The sequence below is a fragment of the Ammospiza nelsoni genome, chromosome 1 (genome assembly GCF_027579445.1).
Source record: "Ammospiza nelsoni isolate bAmmNel1 chromosome 1, bAmmNel1.pri, whole genome shotgun sequence".
Classification (NCBI taxonomy): Eukaryota; Metazoa; Chordata; class Aves; order Passeriformes; family Passerellidae; genus Ammospiza; species Ammospiza nelsoni.
Genome location: NC_080633.1, coordinates 42,422,576 through 42,449,551, shown reverse-complemented (window position 1 = coordinate 42,449,551; position 26,976 = coordinate 42,422,576). Strand labels below are relative to the sequence as shown.

Genomic DNA, 26,976 nt, shown 5'->3' with positions numbered 1-26,976 from the left:
AGGGTAGGAGAGACTAATAATCCTAAATTTTGATAAGTAATTTGTTTTCCTTGTTTCTTCTTGTCTGCATTGTGATTTTTAGAGATTTGTTCTGCAGCTGTGTGTCAGCATGACATAGCAACTGTCCAGCTGGCTTTTATGTAGAAGGGAGACGGAAGGAAATCTCTGTGGTCTGTCTTTCCTGATGTAAGTGCACTTTTCTCTCCCCCATTTCCCACAAGGTGGAAAAGATTCGCCAAGTCAAGGCCAAGTCCCTCTACCTGCAAGTTGAAAAGTTACGTCAGAACCTGAACAAGCTGGATAACACCATTAGTGCTGTTCAGCAGGTCCTGGAGGAGGGTCGCACCATGGACATTCTCCTGGCTCGGGACCGCATGCTGGCTCAGGTGCAGGAGCTGAAGAACGTCAGAGGCCTTCTCCAGCCACAGGAGGACGACAGGATCATGTTCACCCCCCCTGACCAGGCATTGTATATGGCCATCAAATCCATGGGCTTTGTCAGCAGCGGGGCCTTCGCTCCCCTGACCAAAGCCACGGGGGAAGGTCTCAAGCGCGCTCTGCAGGGCAAGGTGGCCTCATTCACCGTGATCGGCTACGACCACGACGGGGAGCCTCGCCTCTCGGGGGGCGACATGATCTCTGCCGTGGTCATGGGCCCCGATGGAAACCTGTTCGGGGCCGACGTCAGCGATCAGCAGAACGGGACCTACCTGGTCAGCTACCGTCCCCAGCTGGAGGGAGAGCACCTGGTGTCCGTGATGATGTGCAACCAGCACATCGAGAACAGCCCCTTCAAAGTGATGGTGAAGTCCGGGCGCAGCTACATCGGCATCGGGCTGCCGGGGCTGTCCTTCGGCAGCGAGGGAGACAGCGACGGCAAGCTCTGCCGCCCCTGGGGGGTCAGCGTGGACAAGGAGGGCTTCATCATCGTCGCCGACCGCAGCAACAACCGCATCCAGGTGTTCAAGCCGTGCGGGACCTTCCATCACAAGTTTGGCACGCTGGGCTCCCGGCCGGGCCAGTTCGATCGCCCCGCGGGCGTGGCCTGCGACGTTTCGCGCAGGATCGTCGTGGCCGACAAGGACAATCATCGCATCCAGATCTTCACGTTCGAGGGGCAGTTCATTCTGAAGTTCGGGGAGAAAGGAACGAAGAACGGGCAGTTCAATTACCCGTGGGATGTGGCCGTCAACGCGGAGGGCAAGATCCTGGTCTCTGACACGAGGAACCACCGCGTGCAGCTGTTCGGGCCCGACGGCGTGTTCCTCAACAAGTACGGCTTCGAAGGGGTACTCTGGAAGCACTTTGATTCCCCCAGAGGCGTGACGTTCAATCACGAGGGCCACTTGGTAGTGACGGACTTCAACAACCATCGCCTCTTGGTCATCCACCCGGACTGCCAGTCGGCGCGCTTCCTGGGCTCCGAGGGCACCGGCAACGGGCAGTTCCTGCGCCCGCAGGGCGTGGCGGTGGATCAGGAAGGGCGCATCATCGTGGCCGACTCCAGGAACCACCGGGTGCAGATATTCGAGTCCAATGGTAGCTTTTTATGCAAGTTTGGCACTCAGGGAAGCGGCTTTGGTCAGATGGACCGTCCTTCAGGTATAGCTGTCACCCCTGATGGCATGATTGTGGTGGTCGACTTTGGAAACAATCGAATTCTCGTCTTCTAATCTGTGTTTGAATTAGGAAGAAACTGTCTCAGGGAAATTCTTCTAAGAGAAAATGAAAAAATACAACGTTAATTCAAACCTACCTCATCTTTAATTTTTTTACAGATGAATGTACTTACCTTTTCTGCAGGGAGTGAGCCTGTAAAATTGAATTCTATCTACCTCATTGTCCTCCCTTCCCTCCCCGATTTCTTGCCCCCCTCCCCACCCCCACATACTCATAGTTCAGAACGTTTTACCTCTTTCCCCCCGATGGGGTTTCATGCACAAATGAGAATTGCTGTGCACATTAGGTGGTTTGTGTGATGAGTTCTGTTAGACTAAGCCAAGAAAGGCGCTATGTAACTTTTTAAATGGAGAATATGGTAGTAGGTGTTTGTAGAGAAATTTGTGTTCTTGACCATTCTGCAGTTCTGTGGGTGGGGACATGGGAGGGAGGGACATTTGTTGTTGTTGTTGGTTTTGGTTTTGTTTTGGTTTTTTTTTTTTCATTGCTGCTGCAGCAGAGAACTTTTTCCTGTTCTCCTTTTTATACCTCAGTGTGTTTGATTTACTGACGAGCACAGCATCTTGTTCCCAGACAACTTTGAACGTTTTATGAAAGTGAGTGAGATTCACTCGCCAGGAAGAGCAAGTTTGCATCTTTTTTGGCATTTCTGTGTATTTTTTTTACTGAAACACAGTAATTTTACAGCACAAAGTGAAGCTGATGAAAATGCACAAAAATTCTTTTAAGTTTAAACCAAATTGTTCATTTTAGTGGCTTAGTGCAGTCATTGTAAAGTTTAGATAAAAAGCAAGGCTTCCTTTAGTGTATCCTGTTATTGAGAATTTCATTTTTACCTCTTTTCACCTGAAAGCTAAATTAGTTTAAAAAATGTTGCTGTTCCTTTTTATCAGTGCCCCTAATCTAGGTAACAGAAGAGGTTAGGAGGAGCATTGAAACAGGGAAAATCAAACCCTTTCGATTTACTTTCTTGTGAAATGACTTAGTGTTTTTTGCCCCTTCCCATAGAGAAACCTTAAGGGAATAAAGTTTGAATTTGTTAGAAGTGGTACCTTTTTCCAAAAGAAATAAGCACAGCTTTGGAGATTCAGGGTGTGATTTGGAGAAGTCAACAGTTGTTTTGTTTTGGGGTTTTTTGTTCAGAGAGAATTGCAATAACTCTCTCACTGATTGATTTATTTTTTTTTGGGGGGGGGGGGGTTTTTTTGTTTTTTTTTTTTTTTTTTTTTTGGTTTTTTTTCTTCTTCTGGCTTCCCCAGAGAGCTGGACTGAAAATTTTGGGAATAGCTACTGTAGCTTTTAGGGTGGGTGGGGTGGGCCTGGAGCTCCCTGCTGCAGGATCTCTGGGTACAGATCCAAGTGAAGAGTTACCAGTACCAGCTAAAGGCAAACTGCATCAAGGTGAAACTTTGCTGCTTTTTTTCCCAGGGCAGTACCAAAGACTTCTGTGTAAAATTAATGTATATGATCCTTAAAAGCTTTGGAGGCAGGGGGAAGTTTGCCCTTTCGGGGATATAGAAACTGGTGTTCTGAAAAGCAGAAACTTCTGGGGAGAATAGAGATCTCTTTAGCAAAATGTGACTTGTAGTCCCTGGAAGGATTTGGTTTTATTCTTCAATTTCCTGCATTCCAGTTTAGCTGTTCAAGCAGATATGGTCTCTACAGACCTGTAGCTTCACCCTCTGGTGTTGGCAAACAAGAATTGTTTAAAGTGGGCAAGAGAGGGCTCTTCTTGCTCTGCAATGGAAAAACTCACGTGTCAGTACTCTTGAGTTTGGAAATGCCATGGGATTTACCTTACTGTTTGCAAGAGAATATCTTTGAAATGTAAATTTGGTCATTGTCAAAAAGTCTGACTAGCCTTAACCATCCTGCAAGGAAAGGGTTCCTCTCTCTGCCAGCCACCATGCACAAAAGTGACCTGAGGTTGACAGGCTCTTGACAAGTTTGTGAGAAATCACAAGGTGCACTTTCCTTCTTGCTGCTTTTCCCCTCCAAGGAGTGTTAACTTTCTGAGTTTCGTAGAAATACCAATGATGTGTGCAGACAGAGAGCTGCCACTTTAGAGGAGGCTTAAACTAAAGGACCAGAAAGAGACAAGATTCATGAGATGGCAAAACCTCTTTCAAAAGAAGGGTGAGGAAAACCAACTAAATTAAATGGGATAAAACAACTGTGCTGCCTTTCAGCCAAAGCCTCAAGGAAGCAAACTCTTCAAAGCAGTGTGTTTCAGTTAGGCTTTATCTTAGGATGGCATGGTTTAAAAAACAGTATGAAAGGATAATCTTTTATACAGATGTCTGTCAATAAATTTCTATGGCCACACAAAACATGTATCAGAGAGAGCTAGTTTACCTTCAAGTTTTGCAAGTTCTGCCTGTGTGCACGCCTCCCTTCTTGGGGGTGGCCTACAGCTGTGACAGATGTCTGTGGTTGTCTTGTATTATTCAGCCCAAAAATTATTTGCAACTTGGGCTGTGAAAACTAACAGCCTACAAGATCTAGATACCAAAGAATAGTGGTTTAAAAAGCTTTAATGTTTAGTCTGCAGTGTCCTTGCATTTATCCTGTCATGTCTTAATGAAAATGCCAGGTCTCTAAATGCTTTGACCAGAGTGGCTGACAGCGTTGAAGTGTCCTAGAAACGCTCTTGTGCTTAAATGCTTGTGGGGTTTGCCCTTCTCTGTGGCTAGAAGGGAGTTGTTTTTCCAGGCATTAAAAAAAAAAGGTGAAGTGTGCAGTCAGGATTGTGTTGAACTGGAGGGACGTTTTGCCCTCCCAGCCTGCACCCTGTGGAAGGTGACAGACACTGAAGTTGCCCTTTGCTTTTTGAATGGAGCCATTGCACAACCCCCAGCCCAGCTCAGTCAGGAAGAGGAATGACTTAAACTCTTTCTAAGTTTCTGTCTATTTAACTCAGTGGGATTTGCTTGCAAACCGAACCTTGAGTGTTTGACCTCATGTTGTTGGGGAGCTTTTTCGTTTTAAAAACACTACTATTTAGCTACCCAAAAGAATTCCTTATCTTTGTGATAGATAGTGCTAAGCACACTTGGTCTCATTGAAAAGTGGTAGTGTAGCTTATAAAATGGAGTGTTTTATATGCAATGAAAAAAAGTAGTGCTAATATACAATGCCAACATCAGATGCCCCATAGAGGCTTATTAAAAAGTAATAAACGAGATTCCAACCTTGCTCTGCTTTTCCATGCATGTTCTCAGGTTAATGCCCCAGTATCATAATGTACATGCACGCAGAGAGGAAAACAAGGCTTGGAAGCTGGGTTGCAAACCAAACAAGCATTCAGAGTAACCTTCTTAACTAGGGGAGATGGCCTGGAGAAGGGTAAGTGAGTGTGTGCCTCTTGGTTGGGGAACAGCAAATGTGGGGGACAGAGCTGTCTACTTGAACTCCCAAAGGATTTTCTCTATGCCAGGTTAAACCAGTGGCTCTCTGTAAACTTTTTGCTTGACAAAATGTTATCAGCAATCAGTGTGGCTGGTTTGGGTGCTCAGCATGTAAAGCAATCTTATCCTTTCTCAGAATTATTTAAGCAGGAGCTTTAGTAGCAAACTGAAGCAGATTCAGTACTTGATAATGCAGGTCCTTCACATAACTTGCTCCTTTTGATTTAGTACGTTTTAAATATAACTTATTTAAGGAGGGCCCTTAAACCTGAAACTTTCAAACAAAGGAAGGAAAGGAAGATAACACCTGAAAACTAATGCGTATTAGGGCCAGACATAACCAACCTGAGAGAAAGAACAAGTCACTTGGATGTGGCATTCCCTTGGAATTGAAGGAAAGTGGGCCCAGTGGGTTATGTTAGTTAAACCAAAATTGATTTCTGGAGAGAGCAGGTTTATAGACTCACCTTGCCATAACTTTGATCATAAGATTTCTTTGTTCAGTTCTAGTTTAAAAAATATTGTGCCAAAGTTTTGTTTATTTTTTAAAGGAGTGTAAGCCAAATGGTGCCAAAAGGTAATAGGGTATTTAAAAGTAGAGATATTTAGACAAACAGTTTGGAACTGTATAAAAAAGGAACACTGGTACTTGAGTTAGACAAATATTGTACCTTTGGTCTTTGAGTCCTTGGGAGTTTGAAACCCAGTTTGCTGTGGTACAAAATGCACAACTAGAGATGCCACTATCTTTTGCTTGAAGTTCTACCTCACTTTGCAGAAGTAAATCATCTACCTCAATTTAGCATCAGACAGGCTTGGGAAATACTTGAGAATCTGCCTGGGAGAAGGATTCATCCTGCCTGTTGGAAAAGCATTTTAATTGAAACAGAGATACTAAGTGTGTACTATGAGGTGACTGCTTTTGTTTGCTTTTGTTTTTGCTGCCTGCCTATGGATATGTTAAGCTGCCCTTGCTAGAGAATCTGTAAATAAAACCAAATGTTCAGGCAAACTGGACTGAGACCTGAAATGCTTCCGAGTTTGTTCTGGTTTCACTACGAGGCATGGAAGTGTAAACTTTTGTTCAGTATTATGACGCTACTGGCTGATGTGACATCCTTCATGTTCATTTGCAGTGTTCTTACATCCTTAAGACCTTTAGGTCTTCTCTCTACAAGAGAAAAACTTTTATGCATGCCTACCAATGTGTCCTGTTTGGGAGGACTGGTGTTCTGATTGCTGTAAACACAATGCTATACCAAATGCTTGAAGGGAATAAGGTCCTGGCTTTTTATTTTATTGACTTGGTGATTGTATTTGTAGCTTGCTTGACTCAATGGGATTTTTTCCACCATGACAAAGCAATCAAGTTCCTATTCCTGGAGGGCAGCTTAGGTTCAGACATACTCAGGAGAGGCAGTTTAAAACCAGTGTCTTGGGGTTTTAGGCAAGTTAAGTAGTGATGTGCAACATACCCCGTTTTACCTGTGGAGTTAAGTTGCAGAAGCATATTTTCAGACTACTCTGTTGGAGGAAAAAGAAGTCCTTTTTCCTCCCCAGCTCATATTAAGGGGTGGCAGAAGTGGGTACAGGAGACCCCTAATGACAATAGGCTGTGTTGGGTTTGGTAAATGTTATGGTGGGAAATGTACATTGATGTCTCTAAGTGATCTTACGGGTTAACAAGCCAGACTGGCATCTTTTTCCATCATTGTTCAACCAATAATGGTTCTAAAAATGCTTTGTGTACCTGCATGGTCTTAGACCTTCTATTAATGATTGTATCAACTTACAAACTCAGGTAGATAATTTTTTAAGCTCTTTTCATAGAGCCTTACTGACTGAATGTTAAGTGTCTGTGTACTGATGTAGTCAAGTAACTTCCTTTTGAACTACCAGACTAGTTTAAAAAAAAAAAAAGTCCTTTTATAGGTTTGTAGAGTATTTTTCAGACAATGTAGTAGTTTTTCCTTCAGAGAGAGAGATGCCTGTTTTCTGAGGGGTTTTTTTAGTGGTTGTGGTTTTTTTGGGTTTTTTTGTTTTTTTTCTCTAAAATGACTAAGAGGTTTTTAACTAGTTTGTAAGGTTTGCTTAGTCACCTGAGTTGGTGGGGGTTTCTGTGACTCTTGTTTGTACTGTGCATTACCTGTCATGCCCTGCTCGCTTCGTGCACAGGTCCTTGGAGGAGTTGAGGGTGTGAAACACATGCCTGCAATTTAACTCAAATAGAAACTGCAAGCCTTGAACAAAATGAAGCTCAGCCTCATAAAACCAATGTCAAACATGCTTTTCCCCCCTCCCTCCCCCTTAATTGGCTGTAGATGTATGACCCATCTTAGAAAATTTTCACTACTGATTTGTAAGTAGCATTGCCTCAGTGCAGGTTTGCATTGGGATCCAGACTGATCTTGTAATTCTTTGGATGTTGAGTTGATTTGGTTTCTTAGTTTTCTGTTACTTCTTTTCTACTTTAGTAACTAATGATGCTGCTCTCCTGATAATAAAATAGCTCAGGAGGTCAGACAGTGCTCTGCTTTTAATGAGCTGCTCAGAGCTTTTCTATCTAATTGAAAATGAGTCAGGCTGTGACAAAAATTGCCGTGCTCCAAAAAGGGCATCACATTTCTACTTGGACAAAAAGTGATACAATTTTTACTTGTCAGATGTTGAGTACTGCAGAGAAGAAAGCATGACAGGTTATGTGCAAACTTTTATGTAGAATAAGTGAACAAAATGTTAGAACCCTTGTGTTAATGGAGGCTTCTGAATGTATCTTTGTGGTCCATAGGGAAGGCTGAAGGATGTAGCAAGGAGACGATGTATCAGCTACTGGCAGCCTTAAAACAAAGTCAGTGTCTCTCTGGACTTTAAAATGTTCCTATGCAGTTTATTTTATTTTTGTTTAATCAAATAAATGTGAGGTTTTTTTCATGGCAGCTGTGTGTGTGTCTGTTTCTGTACCACCCAGAAAAAGCCTTCTCTTCTATCAGGATGCAAAAAAGAAAAAGCCCCTCCTAGTTGTCTGTGTTACTAGAAAAGTCCTCATTGTCATGACTGGGGGAAAGAGTTGTGATATTGAACTCACTGCTTCAAACTCCATCTTTTTTTTCCCAATATTTTGCCAGGAAGTTTCTGGTTTAACTTTTTTAGGTCCATTTCTAGGTTTCCTTTCCTTCACCTTGGCCACTGAAAGAATGCTTTTTCTGCATGGCAGTGTAAAGCAAAGTCACCAGAACATTTAATAAGCCTCTCTGGCATCTTACAGGGCAGGCTGTCAAAAAGTTGGGTTAGTGGAAAGCTGCCATTTTTCCTCACTACCTTGGAAAAGGTTTGAAAAGAAATAGTGAGCATAGGAAGATGCTCTACAGGTGAGGCTGAGAATTAAAGCCACTGCCTGAATTCCCAACATGGGTAGCAGTGGAGGTGGATTCCAGGCTCTGGAAGTGCTGTCTGCTTTAGCTTTTCAGAGCCAAGATGCCTTCTGGGCATCAGCTGTACAGCTGTAAGGCTCTCAGCACCTCCATCAAAATCCATCACCAGGCCATTGCCTTCTTCCTGCTGGAGCAGCTGGCATCATGACGGGAGTACAGAGATCCTTTCGAGTGGGAGGGAAGGAGGGAGAAGGCCCTGTGGAGGTATGGACAAAGGCTGCCCAGGTGTGTTTGTCCAGCTTCTGTGTTACTCTGTATTCCCTTAGCTCCTCTGTGCCCTCCTGAAGGCAGCTGGTACCCAAAAGCTCCCTGAACACCAGGAGATGGCTCAGGACACTGCTGGATGAGTGCTGGCCACTCCTTGCACCGGGGCCGTGGGCACAGCTAAAGGTGACAGCAGTGGCCACAGGCACGGAGCAGGAGCAGTTCTGAGGCAGCAGCAATGCTTGTGGTGTGTGCTGGGGGAAAAGGGACTGCACCCCTTTCTCCTGCTCTGGGAATATGAGCCTCTGTGCTGCTGCATCGGAGATCCTGGAGGTAAGGAGAGAGAGGGACGGGCACCCTTTCCTTCGGGAAGGTGCCCAAACCAAACTGCTGAGCATTACTGGATTTACTAAGAGCCTTCTGCTGAGCCTGGGCTGCTCATGCTCCCCGTTTTCTACCGAAGGACAGCTCACCGTTTTACTTGACCTTCACTTCTTTCCTACCAGAGATCAAAAGGATTGAAGGGAGAATCCAGGTCCTTGGCTGCTGCCTCCCTTGACGTGTTATGATATTTATTTTTCCTTTCTGTTAACAGCAAACGCTGGACGCTGAGAGCGGCCATCCCCGCCCGTCCATCCCGCAGCTGCGGTGGGCGCGGAGCCGCCTCGGGGCACCGGGGCCGCGGCTCACGTGCTGCGATAAGAGGAGCCTTATCTGGGAAACAGCCGCATCCTTCACCGAGCCCGGGCACGGCCGCAGCAGCTTTTGCATGTGAATGCCCCGCATTCCTTGGGGGGCGGGGAAGAATCGTCTCCATTCAGGGCCCGGGACCACACAGGGAGCATCTTGAACCTTTTTGTATTTAATCAGTCAATCTGCTCTGAGGTAAAAGATCTATCAGCTCCCTTTCTTCTCTTTCAAGAAGGGTGATCGCTACCAACTTACTCCTGATACTTTTTTATTGCTAGTGTTTCTAAGCGGTTTGTCCCTACCTGAGGACAAGGGTGCGTTGCGGTGATAGAAAAGTCACTGGAAAAGGCAACTACTGGGTTGGATTCTGAAAGGATTGATCTGACACGAGACAGAGTAGCAGGTCCCAAGCTGCTGCTTCCCTCTGGAGACACACCTGTGCTCACTCCACAACTTGCACATTGTTGAATAGGCTTGCTGTGCTGTTTCAGCTGGTTTCTCCAAGATGATGGATACAAATCCTGCTGCCTTCCTTCCTCTCCAGGACACACGTGCATTCCCTCACACTCACGGTACTGGGAGCAGAAGGGGCAGGCCCTGAATCCAAGGTGCTGCTGGGAGAAGTGACCTTTGCCTCCAGCCAGCACCTAAAGTACAATGCCAGCAGCACAGGAGATAAGGTGGTAGCTCAGCTCTGCCCTGGAGATTATCAGGATAGCTGAAATGGCACAAAACAGCCCTGGAGGGACTGTGAGAGGAGTGCTGGGCTCCAATTATCTTGTGCCTCTCCTGTGCTCACTGTCAGTAACCACAAGGTCCTTGATTATGCTCCATCTTCCTTTCAGTAAAAGGCAAATATGTTTTTTTGTTAAGACGAGAGGTATTCCTCTACATTGGAAACTAGATTTAAAAACTGCCACAATTTCCTCTCCAAAAGAAAAAAAAAATAACCAAAAACCCCCAAAACTCCGCCACCCACCCAACCCCTGCTCCCCACAAAACAACCACCCCAAACCCAACCTTTTTCTTATAGCCAGATCCATGCTTCCTCCATAGCTGCACCCTTACACCATTTTGTTGGGCAAAGGAAAACCAGAGAGGGAAAAAAAAGTCACAAAAGAAAAAAAAAAACCAGAAACAGGTTCCCTCTTTGTTGAGGAAGAGCATGGCTTATATATGTCAGAACAGCAGCCAACATAACAGCTCAACTGCTACTTCTGGACTTTACTGCAGGTAAATGGTTTTCTCCACTCACTGCTCTCCCCTCTATTCTCTTCAAAAAGAGCTGAATTACATACTTGGCTTTTTTTTTTTTTGTAAATAAACTACCACTCCCATTCAAAGCAGGTGCTAACCTACCATCATTCATTAAATAACCTTTACAAACAAGTCTTTTGGTTTACATCTTTTATTAAAAATTTACATAAACAAACACACTCCAGCAATTGGGGTATTCAGGTGTCCTAGGTTAAAAAAATATACAAAATCCCAAGCCCCCCTGACCAGGGCAGCAGCAGGTTCAAGCACAACCTCACTTCCTTTGAACAGTGGTGAAAGCTGGCATCTGAATGGGCTGGATGGAGTGGACTGGCTGGAAAACAGGCTTTTTCCTCATGTCAGAGAGTGTTTTCACAGAAGGGAGCAGCTGGTTCCTCTTGATGATCTGCAGTGCCAGCTGCGTGTTACCTACAAGACAAGTTTCAATTAAAACCCCAAAATACCATTTAATGGCATATGAATTACTGTTCAGGGACAGAGCTGATGAGCCAGCCCTGGGCCCAGGCCAGGTACACCAGCAGTCCCTCCTCTCCAGTGAAATGCTGGCACAGATAGGAAAAGCAGTAGACAACAGGAAATTTGAAAAAAATTAGTTTTGATTGAGTCCACCTATTCTTAGCTGAAGACATTGAGTTTTTACCTCAGAGCTGGAAGATGCCAAAGCACCTTCCAATTTCCCAAAGGTCACCTCTTCTCTCTCCCAGCTGCACAGCGAGGCTCTAGACCTCACACAAAATGCCCTCACAGTGTGACACTGCAGACAGTAATGCAAATGCCAAGGGGATCAAAGATGTTTTCAAAAGAAGTAATCTGATTTTTAACTGTATGTACAGTCCATCAAACAACTACCACTATACATGGAAAACTTACTCTGTTAAAAATTAAACTTGTAAAATTACAGGAGAAAAGGCACTGAGTTGTGAGGAGAGCATTTTTCTCTCATAGTTTTCTTTCCCTGAAGTTTTCGTTTCAGAAGAGATGCACCATTTTGTTGTCCTTTATAGAACAAAAATGGCTTTAGCCTCCTTTAGTCATGTACTTAGAAGAGGGTGAGGGATGGAAATCCCACTTTCTACTCTTTTCTGCTCTGTACATCTTTATTGCAGAAATAAAGGTTTCCAAAACTCCAATTTAGAAACATCTTTGTAAGAAAAGCATTGTAGAAGTCTCAATTCCAAATGCAAATGCTCAAATCCTCTGCCTGACTGCAGTGCAACATCACTGAAGGGGAACAGGCACACAGAACATTTCACAACACTTGGATATGAAGTGCCCCCCAAGGAGCACAGGTCTGCAACCATGACAGCTTCAAGCAGCAGCTGCACCAGTCTGCTCTCACTGCAGAATTCAAGTGCAACCTTTCCAGTTTCCCATTATGTAGAGCTTTCCCCTCCTACCAACCAAGTGAACCTTCAAAGGAAAGCATTGTGGAAGAGAAAATTATCAGTATTACAAGCTTTGCTGCCATACTTGCTACACAAGCCTTGACACAGCTTCTTTGGGAAACTTGGATTGTGGTTGGCTTTTAATGGAGAAAGCTTTTCAAACCCTCCTTATAGCAGAAACTTCATCAAGAGTTTTACTGAGAATGTAGCCATGATATTTTATGAAAAATCCTTTTGTTAGGATTTTTTCTCCTGTGAAGCTGAGAAGCCTCAGAGGAAAAGAAAACCAATCTGCTGTTGTGGAATGCAACAGGTGGATCTGTGATTGGTCTCATGTTAATTAATGGTCAATCACAGCCCAGCTGGCTCAGACTCTCTGAGAGTCATGACCTTTTGTTATCATTCCTTTTTTTCCTTGCAAGGCTTCTGATGAAATCCTTTCTTCTATTCTTTTAGTATAGTTTTAATATAATATATATATATCATAAAATAATACATCAGCCTTCTGAAACATGGAGTCAACTCATCTCTTCCCATGTTGGGGTTGCCTGCAAACTTCCACAGAGCCTATCCAAGACTGCTGAACTCTGCACTAAAGATAGAAAACTTCAGCTCAGGAAATGAATATTTAGGAGGTGTGTGTAAGAACAGGATGGCAAACTACTGAAGTGAAGGTGCACATACATGGATCTACAGCAGGTTAAGAAGGAGGCAGGGCTAAAGTGTATTGTTCAAAATAGTGGCACAACTCCCTGTAGAGTAGGAATGATGAGTGCTGCCCTCCTCCCTTTGTATCCCAGACTTAGGTTGCCTGAACACCTCCCAACTTACCATTCTGCAATTCAAGATACACAGCCAGCAGGATGGCCTCTGGAGGGATCTCTTTGGGGTGGATCAGTGAAGCAGCCTTATTGAAAAACAAGAGGGTGGGGAGAAAAAGTCCTTATAAGAGAAAGATCCAGAACAAAGAAAGTGCCCCTTGACAAGATCAATTCATCAACTAAGACCAGATTTTTTTCAAATTCATACACTCCATCAGTTTTAAACATGCAAGGAGAGACTGCAAGATTATCTACATAGCAAGATTGTTTCACACTAATTAGCAGGGCCATCTGCTGTGTGCTTATGTTCATATGGATCTGTATTTCTTGGGCCAGCCTAGCGTGGTTTCCTGCTGAGGTGACAGGTGAAGAAGGTAACTTCCACTGCTCCAAAGTTCAGAATACAAAGTTAACAAACACTGTTCATTAACTTTCCATATACAACCATTTTTCAGCTATGAAGTCAATGAATTTATTGTAGATGCAGAGCCCCACTGTATTTTACACCTATGCACTCCTAGGCCTTGCACTCCTTTGGGCTTTACAGAGGTCTTACAGAGCCCAGGCAGAGACACCTGCCCCATCATGAGAAGCCTCAGCAGGAAAAAGAGCCAGGCAGCTGCCTTAAGTAGCTGAGAGCCTCAAAGAATTTGAATCTGTTCACATACACAACCACTGCAAAGTAATTTGGAAGCTGCTGTTTGAGTTTGTAACTCAACAATGCATCCAAGCAGTGTTCCTGACAGACAGGAGTGGCTGCAAAAAGAGAAACATCATGCTGAAACAGATGGGTCCCAGCCATGAAAAAGACCAAGTGACGTGACACAGGCCAGGTGGAGACAACATTTCAAAAGCAGCACTTGAGAGTTCCTGGGACAAGAGGCAGACAAGGAGCATGCTTCCAGCAGAATTGTAGTTTGTTCTCACAGCCCTAAAGATACTAGTTCTGATGGTGAGTTAATAAATGACTAGGGAGAAAACCTTCTCTGAATTATAACAATTACTACCAAACCATTAAAATGACCACAAAAAAACCCACAAACAAGTTAACTTAAAAAACGTGAAAAGGCTTCCCAGCCATCTTCCACTGCTCTGATATGAAAGGAAAATAAAATGCTGCCTGTAGTGGTATCGAACTTTTTACACAAGTAAGAAATTTGGAATTAATTTTGTTTTTAATAGAGACTGGTTCATAAAGACAGAGAAAAGCCATCATCTCAGCAGGATCTGCAAGTAAGCTGGGCTGTGAAATCACCAGAACTCACTGTGATCTGAATGGCACTTTGAAGGAAGTACATTTGTCCCTAAAGCTGCCTTGAGGTTTGTTTCTCATACCTGATGAAGACACTTTCGAGCTTTGTCATATTCACTCCTCAAGCAGTAAGCACTTCCAAGGTTAAACAACATCATTGTTCGAGCAGACGTGACTGAACTGGGGTAACACTGTGGGGTCTGCTTGCCAGCTGCAATTAAAAGAAAATAAAATTCTTCTTTTCCTTACACTTTTATTCCAACTGGCCAAGTAAGTTCTTGTACTCCACTGAATACAGTGGCTGGTACTTACAAGATTCCATTGCCTCATTCTCTCCTTTGTCAGACCCTGCAAAGAAAAAACAAACACGAACACGTCATGTTCTGTGACCTTTTTTAAAGGTTATTACACAAATAATACAAAGATACAAATTTTCTGCTTTCTTCACAGTCTGACATTAAAGAGGGAAAACAGATCAGTTTGCTCAAGAGTTTACATCATTCAAGACTTGCTATCTTCAGTGTTGTGCTTTTAGATTTGCAGATGAGTACAGTGAGTTTACACTGCAGGCATTTCACTGGAATCAGAGCTGCTGTAGACTCTACAGATGGTTCTGAAGTACTTTTCTCTAACAGAATACACACTCCCAACAAGAGGACTAAGATTAAGGTCTCCCCACTCCCTATATCTCAGTAAAGTATTCTGCAGTATGACAAAGCCTGGTTTAAAGACCAAAAAGCTGGAAGAGATAATAAATGACATAAAACCCAAACTTAACCATAATAGCATATTTAACAAAAACAGCTTTCAAAAATTTCCTTCAATCAAGTCAGAATACTACAATATACAGTCCTATTAATGCTACAGAATTAACCACCTCATAGGAGTGACAAACAAGGAAAAGACACACCAAACACAAAGAACTGAAGCCAGGAAAATAAAAAACACAACAACAGAAACACAACACCCTCCTGTACCCTGCAATAACCTACAGGTCTTAAAACAAAATGTCTGAATCATCATTATATCTGTGTCTACAAAGCTACAGCAGGAAGGCAGCTGAAAGCATAACCAGTTATAATGAAGTGTGGATGCATTAACCTTGATCCTGGTCATTTGAAGAGATCCCAAGGGAAACATCAGTGACATTCTCGGGGTTCAAGTGAGTGATGGCATCAGATATTCTGTCTAGAGAGATGAGAGCTTCTGCTGCATACAAATGCCCAAGAAACCTACAACAGCAAAGGGTCAGGGTACAAATGTCAGCACAGCAATCCCCACAGTTTGTTATGAGAGACAAACAATGCAGTTTTTGATGTGAGCACATGAGAACTGTTACTGGGAACAATAGCATGGAAGTTAACTTGCTCATAAGGTATTGTCATAATAACCAGTTCTACCATTTACTGCTTTTAGGCACCAAAGTTATAAAAAAATTCCACACCTGAATAATGACAATTCATCCATGCACAGGAGTTTCCATTCCACAGAGAAAGTATCTTGGTGGGGCTTTACTCAGAGAATTAAGAAAAGCCACCCCAGAATATGGATACATCTATAATTTAAAGTGTTACATTAATTTACATTCAATAAAAATAAAGCACCTATTTTCCTGGGACCAAGATACACACCTCTTTGTCTTTGCAAAAGAATGTTGTTTAGCATTTCTTTCATTACATAACAGTAACACAAAATTATGTGTTACCTTGCAAACTCCTCAAAGACCTTGCTAATGCACAATGGCTGTGCAAAAGGATGAGCTGCAGTAGTGTGAAGAAAAAAGCCAAAGAATTTTACTGGCATGGACCAGTTTAAAGCATGGTACCAGCATATAAAAACAAGCACGAGTTACCTTGCCTTCCACCATATATTACCAGTTTTGAAAAATATTACTACTGTAAAAACTTCTGCTATACTTTATCTTGTGCTTTAAGTGCAGTGTCAGATGGATAGTACTGAAGTTGCCGTTTTTGAATTTGTAGAACTCTATGAGAACTGGTGAGTAGAAAAAGAATGCACTTTGAATATCCTTCCAAAAAATACAGTGCCAAATGAGAAGTGACCGAGAGAAACTGCAGAATGGAACCTCCATAAGCAGCAGTAGCAGTGACAGTGCTGCTGACAGGTGAAGTGACAGTCCTGCACACACAAGATCTGTTACCCTGAGTGACTGAGCAAACCTTCCCCTCTGAGGCTGTAGTTTCAGAAGTAACATTTCAGCCATGTGGGTTTGGGCTGATGTTGGCTACCCACAGCTGCACATCCCTGCCCCTTGTGCTGTGCCAAGCATGTGCAACCCTGCAGTGAATCACAGAGACCTGATGGTCCTGCTGCTGCATGGGACCCAGAGCTGGAGAAACAGTAACAAAAGCAGCAATTGATTCCAAATTATGTGGAATTCATATACAAAGGAGGGAATTCATGTTCCTGTGTATCAATGGGCATTTAGTCAGGGCTTCAACAAGAACAGGAGCAGGTCAAGCAATTCTTTGCGTCAGACACAAATTTGGCAAGCAAATACAGACATTGGATGCTTCAACTCAGAACTGTCCAGCAAAAAACAGGGGTGAGAAAGAAGAAATGACCCCTTCAGACTTACTTAAGAGACCCTGAGAGCTTTGGTTGCTGCAGAAGTTTATCTGCATGATTCAATGCCATAAGGTTATCCCCCAAAGCCAGAGCCACGTAAGCACTACACGCAAGGATCGAGCACCTGGAAGAAACAGACAAAAAAACAAAGGGGAGAGGGGGAGAGTCAACATGTTAAATGGAGAATTCTGTGATTCCAAACACACCTGTTAAATCCTCTTTCTTGTTTAGTGCTAAAGAAATATATCAAACTTTCAATAATGACTTCCTATCTAACCATGAAGTTAAAGAGTTTTCATTATTTATGGGCTTGATTGTCCTACGAATATAAACCAAGGACCACCATGGTGTGCTCAGTAAGATTTTGCAGTTTTCATCATAAATAACAGACTAAAAAAAGATGGACTTCACCATGTGTAATTTTTCTCATGGACAGTTTCCCTTTCTCACACTCTTGTTACTGGTCTTGCCTTGGACCCATTTGTACTTCTCTGCCCTCACCTTCTGTTGTAGAGAACAGTAGCAGGTTTCTAGATTGCTCTAAGACACACTCTACAGACACACAGTAGCTATCAATTAGGCTGTAACATATTTCACTCTTCTATTGAACAACATCTGCACACAGGGAGACAAACAGTGGAGAATCTGGCACTTCCAGTTTTGTGTTCAGTTGAGGGCTGTAACCCAGTGCCAAGACTCTGAGTGATCCATGGCATTTTGTTGCCATCACAGACTTGCTTATCTTTCCAAAACCAGAAAATCTCTGGCAGTTCATTTAATGAAATCTGAACTACTCACATTTTCCATCTTCAAACAATAACCCCACATCAGGACACCATCATTAGGCCAAGCTTCACACTTTGTAATAACTGCCCCCCTCTCCAAACACTGTTCCTGGGCATATTTTCCACTTGGTAAAACATCTTTCAGCGCAGGCTGCCTTGTCCTCAGGGCACAAGCCTCTGCCCAGGACACCCTGCTGTGAGCAGGGCTCTGCTCCTCTCCAGGGAGGACGAGTGGATGCTCTGAGTGGAGTATCAGGTTGGGAGGAGAGGCGCGGGCTCTCCCGCTGGTCGGCGGGCTATTACTGCCCAACCTTCTGGCAACTGTCAAGCCCGCTTTCGGTCCAGCAGTAAGTCATGTCATTCATGGCAGGGCCTGGGGTGCCTTTATTCCCCTTTCCCAGGAGGCATGCTCCTTAATTATGCACAAGTAGGATAAGAAACTTCTCCAGTGTTTTCCCCTACCCCCCACTTCCTCTCCACCGTGTCCAGATGTCACATCTAATCTGAGCATATACAAAAGCTTGAGAGAGGGAGAGGAAAGCTTCCCCAGCTCAAGTCCCAAACCTAAAATATTTCTGAAAGGTTGTGACTGGGAAGGGGGATGGAATGGGGAAAAAAATCTCTGCAATAACAGCCCGCTTCTAACTAACCTCTTTTTGTCTCTACCTCAAGGAAGTACAGCTTTTAAATCAGCAGAGATGCTGCGTGTCACCAGCAAAATACCCTTAGACACAAGTCAGGCCTGCAGAGTAGGTTATTACTGCGCTTCCCATCAATGTGTGTTACATTTCCCACAACTTTTTTAAAGCCTATTTTTATTTCTGCAAGTGTAAATTCAAACACAACACATGCTCCAATCACACAACAGGATGAAACTTACTCCTCTGCTCTAAGCACTAGCCACTGTTTGCTGCCACATAAGAGCAGGCAAAAGCCTTTAGCAACAGTCATCTAAGGAGGAAAACATTCAGATTTCCTCCCATGCAGTTGTGTTCTTGCACTTGGATCCATTGTTGAGTTGGCTGAACCGAAGCTCAGGAGAGCTGACAGCCAACCGGAGCAGAAGAATTGCAGCACAAGGGAAAAGACAAACTAGTGTTTCACCCCGCTCAGGATTCTGACAAAACTCCGCAGGTCGCCTTTGAGCACGGCAGACTTCCAGCATCACCAAGCCTCCACATGCCCTAAATAAAACTGCCTTTGCACTAGGAAGAAGAAAAATGTTTTTTTAAACTGCCAGATTATGTCAAACAGCCTCTTGTGTAGGTCTAGGCAACAGGATTTGTCAGCCCACACAGACTCTAAGTTTACGGAACCCAAACTCCACATCTGCCTTGCTTTATTTCTCAGGGAAATGGCAAGCCAGAGCAAATCCAGTCCTTCAAAACTTAGTATGAAGGCACCAAAAATGACACTTCTAAACCATTAAGAGAACGTCACAAATGTGAAATAATTTCAAACAGCTAAGCCCAACAGTGGATACAAAATACCTACCTTTTTATGTTTCAACACAGGCAAACAATACAAAATATTAAGAAATGCCGAATGCAGACTGTGCTTTCTCCAAGGGGAAAATCAGCACCAGCAAAGGGGAGATGGGGGAAGAACTAAGAGTGAGGAAGAAGAGAGCAAAACAGCTATGGGTGATAATCACTGTAAGCTTCTAGCATTGTGACAGGGCCAAACAGACCACTGCAACCTTTCAATGGGTAACTGAGGCAAAACTGGGTAAGCGTGGAGAAAACAAATTATTCCTTTAACTCTATCTGCTTTGAGGGGTAAAATTAGGGTTCTTACACAAACACCTTCAATCTAGGGAGAAAGACTACAACAAGGTCTGTTGCTGTCCATCTCAACTTTTACAATAAAATCCACAAAATTTTCCAAATGTGCATTTTGTGAACCATGGTCTAGCAGAACATCTTTTCTCTTGATGTATCCAAACAGTGTTAGTGGCTGTGGTGTGTGGAACATACCACAGCCTGAGAGCAGAGCAGGGGAAATGGCTTGTCCAAGGATGAGAAGCACCAAGGAAGATTGTTTAGAAGAAACTCAGAAGAAAAAAACTGGAGTTTCTACTTCCAGTGCATAAATTCTTAGCAATGATTGGTGTCCTCTCAAGTCTCAGAAGTCTCCAAGACTTCTGCTTGTTGTTTTTAAAACCTTGCAATTGAATTACTGCTTATTATGAGAATAGTCCACTCAACTAGTCCACCAATTTGTGCAGAAGTATCAAGCAATATAGAGGGCATGTAAACCTTTTCCAGATTATATTTTTAGCTTTTAAAAACTGTTCAGGGGCAAAGGTAAGTCAGGCATTTTTAACTCTTACAAGGATGCACAACTCTATAAAATCATCCAAAAAAAGCATTCAGAGTCCCTTTTCAGTTCTAGAAGTAATAGAGGTTTTTCAATTCAGCGACTTGTCAGGAAAAAAAATTGGAGAGATACCTATTCCTTAGGATAATCCTTGACAACATCCAGAATCCTTTCTTCTTAATTTTCCTGGACTCAACAAGAATTTCAATTTTCTCACTTAGCTCCTTAGTGAGCAAGGCTACAGGACTGCTATTTGAGTGTAATGTATTTTGCTATTCACATCTTCAGAAGCTTAGAAACAATTTCAGCAGAACCTCTTTCTAGGAATGTGTAGTCCTCTAGATTAAACCAAAGTATGTAGTGAAAAAAAAAAACCCAATGTTTTTCCTTTCCTTATATGAAGTTCTTTACCAGAAGCAGCTCACTTCTTGCTGAACTGCTAAGTTTTTCCTGACATGTTGTCAGATTTCATCAGTAGATAACAACAGCTGATTGTGAAAAATAAGACTACATATTAAAAAAAAAAAAAAATCACAAATTGACACCATGTAATTTTGACATGTGGCAGCCACACTTTCAACAGTCAGGAGGAGAAAAAAACGACAAAACCCACAAGCAACCCACATCACTGATTTTAATCCAGCATGTTCTATTTCAAGTAGCACACTGTTGTACCACTCCAGAATAAATAATCGATGTTGCCTCACAGATTCCTCCTGAGGTACTTTTAAATGAGTACAAAAAGATTTGCTACATGTAGTGGAGCAAAGAAAAGGTTAAGCTGGTCATTATAAAACATAGGTTACCTGGGGTTAGGCTGAAACAGAATGTTTACCTAAGAGTTCAAGTGGGAAATTACTGTATGCTTTGTCCATAATAGAAACTTAAAACAGATTTCTTTTTCCTAAACAGGTGCAAGCTTTATAGTAAGAGATTTTCAACAAGCTGGAAGCCACCTGAAATAATTAACATTGCTAGTAAATGGTAATCTTGGGGAAAAGTAAAGAGACTCCAGATAAAATGATACTTATTTACACACACGTGAGTTATTCCAGCTGGAGAACATTCAGACTTCTGAACACGCAGTTTAAGGATCTTTGAGAACACATAAGAAATCTACAATGAAATTTTACATATATTTTTCCATTGTGAGAAAGTCAAATGCCTGGACAGAGGCATTTTTGCTTTTTATTTTATGTAAACTAGGGATTTATTCCTGCTGAAAGGAATACCATTCTCATTGGTAAAAGCATTTATGCTGCTTTCCACTTTCATTTTTTTCCCATCCAACAGGCATATAATGTGGGCACTGAATTCTAAACTAGCCTTGCTGTGGCTTTAAGGGGAAAAGGTACATACAGGAATTTCCATCCCCTTCCACCAATGTCAACAGCCATTCTCAGGCTTTTTAGATTTGTCCTTATGAGACTTGATATTTTCAGCTTTGCCCAGTATATAACACCAAACTTACAATACTGGAATCAAGCAGACTGATCTACCTAAGCTGCAATTCTGGATGGTTTCTATTTGTTCAGATTCAAAGCCCAGAAGAAAGGAAGCACACACATTTGAAAAAAAGATTACCAGCTACAATTCAACATCACAGGTGGCTACAAAAAGACCCCTAGGAATCACAGTTAAGGGAGAGTTTTTTTTTAATGACGAATATTTGACATTATTTACTTGCCTTAAATTCTCCAATTCCTGTTTCTTCAAAGGTGAAGAAGGAGGAGCTGCAATGAATTTATCCCCTTCATGACTTTTATTGCTAGAATAAAAACAGTGTATTACTATAATAGATAATTTAAAAATTCTCAGTGTATTTTTTCACTCCATTTAAAAGAACATAAATTCTGCAGCTTAAAATAGAGGGAGTTGAAGTCATTCACAGATTGAGGCATATGTTCTTATCCTAATCATTCTATTTGAGAAGGAAGAAGTGGGACACTTGCTGAAAAGGATTTGACTGACAGACCAAACAACCCACACCATTCTTCACAGCCTTGAACTATTTTTGAAGTTCAGTGCAGGATAAGCATTTTTAACTGGAGGGACACAGAATTTGCTGCATTTGTAGCTTCTCTCCTTTTGGTCTGTAAGAAAAGCCATAAACTAGTTTTCTCTCTAGACCTCTTAAAAACTAGTTACATAAATACTCTAGAAAGATAACCCACAAAGTGCTACAGCTTCCTTTAAATTTCTAGCTTCCCTTTATTACAAAATGCCTCTTCTATTTTTTCCCAAATAAAATTCCACTTTCTTAAAATTACACCTTTTTGGGGGGGGGAGCATTTGGGGAGTATTCATTCCATTTAAGAAGTATGAAACTTCACCCTCCAATAAGCTGAAAGAACTTCCTGGAATGAGAATTGAAGAGACAGCTAATGGCTGTATCTTGGCAGTGAGAGACAGCAAGGTCTAGAAAAAGATTTAAAAGAAAATTCAGAATTGAAACTGAATCTGTCCACTTAACAAGAACTTAGTTTATGAGTTTCATGTCTCTCTATTACAAATAGGTAAGATAACTCCAACATGCAAAACGTACAGCAGAAATTTCCAAGGAATTCATACTGAATAATGCTGTAGAGTACATACTTCATGCCTTTACCAAAAATTTGTTCCAAAAAATACCCTTAACCACTAAAAGCATTCACTCTTTTCTTGTGAATAAGAGAAGAATCTGCCTTAAGAGTCAGCTTGCTCAATTAGTGGAATTTGCTTTAAAACCATTCTGTTCAATTAGTGTGATTTTCTTCAAATGCCTTGTATGTTTTACTGTTCTCTCACAGAGGTTCCCTTGTCAGAAGGAACAAATCCTTAGAGAACCTTTCAGAATGTGACACAGAAATTCAAGAACAGCCTCTTTTGTTGGATATTTTGAAACTGGCAATGACTACTGGAAGATATGAGGGAGTCCTTTCTTTTGCTTTTTTCAGCTGAAGAAGCATCTGCTTTTGAAAGCAGAAGGTAGCAAAGGATCTTCCCATAGAGGGCATGTTTTCCTTTCCTCACTCCAACAAAAATAAACAAAAACCACCCCAATAGAAAACAAAAAAGGAGGTCTTGTCTGAGTAAGGGGCACCATTTTGTTTTCATTACAGCCCCTTAGTGAGCCCCAACAGCTTCAAAGTGAAGTCCCATTTAAACCAGAGAAGCTTCATCTCAATGGGCTGCATATACGCTTGCCAGAGAACCTCCAATCTTAGTAAAGAGAAAAAGAAAAAAAAACCCTACAAGAAACAACCAAACAAAAATAAAAACCCACAAACACCCCCTCCTCCCTCTGACTTTAATAAATCATTTGGTCACTTCACAAGACAGACTGTAATTGGAAAAACAGGACTATAGAGAGCAGCTTTCAAATATTGTTGCAAACAGTAACAGCCACTGACCTCCAGCCACAGACAACCTCAGAATATACGAGGATGCACCTTGTGCCTACACAATACAGTACGTGTACAGTAAATCCTACCTTGTGACAAATGGAGCTTATCTTCTTAACATTTATCTGTACTCAGGTCTGACAAAACCAGTGTTTTTTCATTACTCTCTAAGTAGTTCAAGTTCTACCCAGAAACTTTTTCCAGATGAGTTATTGTAACATTTACCCTCAAAATGGTCTTTAATGAAAGTGTAGACTATGATCAAAAGTTATTCTCCAAAAGGAAGTCCCAAATGTACGAGGTGATGCAATAAATTAAGCCACCTTCCTTTAACATACGTGTCTACAAATTACTTTTTCTGAATTGTTATTGACAAGAAAGATTTTTCTTAAATTCTTTTCTGCAAAATATGATTATTAAGCAACAGCTCCAGGCTGCTTTCCTACTTACCTTCTAAATCTAGTTTCCCATTTTAATGCAAACACAACAAAGCACACTAGGGCTGATGAATGTCAAATCTGATCATGGGGAAATGTTTACAGCTGAGTTTCCAGACATTCAGATATATATTGAATCAAGTACATGGCGCACGTGCGCTCACACACAAAATCACTGTAACATGAAATTTCACTTACAATTAGAGAAATACCAATATGCACAGCAGGAGGGTGTGGGAAAACATAACATTTGCAGCACATAAAAAAAAAAGATGGCCAAGGGAAAAAATAATTTCACTGTCTAATTTAATAAAAGCTGATAGGGACAGGAGGAATCAATTCAGTATTTTATTCTTACATTAAAACAACAAGCAGCTAAATAATTTCCTTGAACATACCAGCATTATTAAGAGAATTTACAAATATGTTCTGTTTTTCTGCTGACCAAACCAGGTAAATCACAGACACAGACCATTGGCCCAGAGTTCCTCTGGACAAAAAGAAGGGCTTATATTCAATTCTGTTTACCTGCATGCTTCACTGCTTTCAGAGTTTTCTGTATTTCCCCCCAGCTGATTATTAGTTTTAGATCCATTTTCCTGCTTGGGCTCCTGTTGATCTTCTGGCAGTAGCAGCAAGGCATTTCTTAGACAAATTGCTGCAAACTCCATGCTGGCTACAGGTATTGCTGAGGACTGCCCATCACTTAAAGAGACACAGAAGTTGACCAATAAGTAGCAATCCTACTAAACTGAAAATAAAAGCAGAGCTCCAAAAGTACCTGAATGCAGAGAAACTTCACCCCAAAAATGTTAAATAACATTTTAATATACCAAATGTAAATTATTAAGATATAGTACCTTGTTATCTTTACATATTGAAAATACATCACATACCCAAATAGATTCACTAGATTTTTGATTTCACTTACTCAAGTTTTATGGCAGAGCAGCTAGATTCTTCCTGCATTTTTCTAAAGTGGATTACTGAAAATATATGTTTTTAAGTGAGAAAAAGAGGACAGATTCAGCTATCTGAAAATGAAATTTCAGATAAGTAAATTTTAAGCTTTAATGTTCATCTTACAATAAACACACAGTTAAGCCCTCTGCTGGCTATCACAGAGGAGGCACAAAATGATGTTTAAGACTCACCAAGCATTTTAGCATGCCTCTCTTCGCTACATAAATGAACAGTTATTCCACAACAGTTTTAAAATTTCTGATAAACATATATATATCCTTAACAAAGCTATAAAAACAAAATAAATAACCCATGGAAAACATACTCACTTATAAACAACATTCTGTATGGACTGGGATGCTAGGACTATCTTACGGTGGTAGCCTTGACCCACTATTGATTGCACAATTCCCTTTTTGCTGGGAAGACCTTTAGTCTCTTGTTCTGATGTCTAAAAGGAAAAAAAAAGAGCTTAAATATCAAGGCTATTGAATGAGAGCTTGACAAAGTAAGTGAAGGCTGAAAGAAGACCTTGAACTCTGCTAAAATATAAGAATAATGGATACAGTTTTAAATCTAAAGTACAATGAAGGATCAGGCACCTTCTATTGTCTTTGTGTTGCAGAGGGGTTTTATTGCACACAGTGTAAGCACAGATTAGTTCTGACAGCTTGTCTGATAGCCTACTGACCTAGTTTCTCCTCTGTTTTGAAAGCAAAAGAACAATGAACCAAGTCATATTAAAAGAACTGACAGGATATCTAAAAAGAAATAATTTGATCTGCCACATAACATTCAGACTTGGCACTGTAACGCTTGCCATCTTCTCTCCCTGCTTACACAGCACTCAGAAAGCTCTTTGGAAAAGCTGCTCCCAAACTGTTCCACAGGGAACACAAAGCTGAACAACAACATATGCAAAGATACATTAAATTAACTTGTTTAATGGATTGTTGAGTGCAGACATATTCTGGGGGTCAAGTAAATTTAAAGTACCCTAATTGTCAGTCCCAAGAATTATCTCTACACCATGTTTACTGGGGTTTGTTTGGCTGTTTTACCATGAGCCATCTTAACTTCATTGCTAAGTTTAGCGAGTGATTAAGGGTTGCAGTTTTAAGAAAAAACTTATCCTAAATCTGGACTTTCATAGCAGTCATTTTTTCAAAAATTTATCAGAATCCAAAACTAGACTGACATAGTAGCATAGAAGTAAAAATATTGAAATGGTAGCATTTACCACCAAATAAAAAATGCATACACTGAGTTTGGATATGAAGCACATATTTCAAAAAAGGTGTTTGAAATGCAGGTGTTTAATGGGGACCCTTCCTTCCATTCATATTTTGTGCTTACAAAATACTAAAGTGGGTGAAAATTAGCTTCAGTGAAATTGCTTTTCTGCACGGTGTTCAGAGCATAAATATGAATCCATGCTTAGATATAAAGAAATACTGCTGAGTTGAGTTACAAATTGAGTTACAAGGTCAAATTGAACATATTACTGACTTTAGGACCTCACTTGTCATGTTGCAAATCTAACAATTTAAAGATACTTTCTCTTTGCCTTTAATATTAATAGCACCCAAAATTAATTTTTTTAAGATTACAAATTTAGGGAACAACAAGCTGGTTTTTTGACATGAATTCAACTCTCTGGTATATCACACATTATCATAACTGTACAGGAAGAAAGCCCCAGGAACTTGGCATAATCTACTACTTTGGCTAGTCTGCAGTAAATAGGGAAATGCCCCATAAGGATCTTTATTTCCCTATTCCAGACTGCTAAATACTATCCTTGTAAATGGAATCCTAGCTTTGGGTTTTTGCCACAAAACCACTAATCCACTCTCATACTCAGCTTTTCACTAGACATGATCAGATGTGTCTTCTTTATCTATTTCTGACATGCACCCAGTAGGATTGATACAGAAAATTGCAAAATTACTATGAAGAAAGCTGTTCTTCCTGCATTTGCTGTACTTTATAAAACTCAGGCAATCTGACAAGTAGCACATACAGAATCACAGTCAGTCCAGTTTTGACCCAATACTCTTGAATCTTCAGTGCTCTGCCTCTGAAATTGGTATACAAGCAAACCTCTGCTATAAAGCTGTATCTTTCTTAAGTTCTCTGAAATAGAGATACCAAAATATTGAGTACTATTCAAATTCCCAAAGGAAAAATTATTAATTTTGTAATTGGATAATGTGCAGTAAAAAAATGCACAGAGGCCAAATAGAGAGGAAAAACAGAGGATTCAAGGATGGAGGAAAATATAGTGAATATAGCTATTTGCTCAATTCATCCCACACATTCTGTGTGAGGAGTGCAATGGGCATACTGTGG

General features: G+C 41.5%; 2 protein-coding genes across 3 annotated transcripts in view; one reads left to right on the top strand and one right to left on the bottom strand.

Moving 5' to 3' along the window:
- The window catches only part of TRIM71 (tripartite motif containing 71), a 54,375-nt gene extending 52,702 nt beyond the window's left edge, over positions 1-1,673 (top strand). Inside the window, exon 5 of the mRNA XM_059487734.1 lies at positions 222-1,673. Coding sequence (XP_059343717.1) covers positions 222-1,673 — 1,452 coding nt within the window. The remainder of the gene's footprint in view (positions 1-221) is intronic.
- Positions 1,674-10,804: 9,131 nt separating this feature from the next.
- CNOT10 (CCR4-NOT transcription complex subunit 10) overlaps positions 10,805-26,976 on the bottom strand; it is a 32,369-nt gene continuing 16,197 nt past the window's right edge. Inside the window, exons 11-19 of one of the 2 annotated variants that reach the window (XM_059474218.1) lie at positions 24,954-25,075; positions 24,190-24,366; positions 21,529-21,609; positions 16,748-16,861; positions 15,250-15,380; positions 14,461-14,496; positions 14,232-14,359; positions 12,907-12,982; positions 10,805-11,098 (exon numbers count right to left, since the gene is read on the bottom strand). In XM_059474218.1, coding sequence (XP_059330201.1) covers positions 10,944-11,098; positions 12,907-12,982; positions 14,232-14,359; positions 14,461-14,496; positions 15,250-15,380; positions 16,748-16,861; positions 21,529-21,609; positions 24,190-24,366; positions 24,954-25,075 — 1,020 coding nt within the window. In that variant the 3' untranslated portion in view covers positions 10,805-10,943. The remainder of the gene's footprint in view (positions 11,099-12,906; positions 12,983-14,231; positions 14,360-14,460; positions 14,497-15,249; positions 15,381-16,747; positions 16,862-21,528; positions 21,610-24,189; positions 24,367-24,953; positions 25,076-26,976) is intronic. The other variant, XM_059474226.1, reaches the window with a different exon arrangement.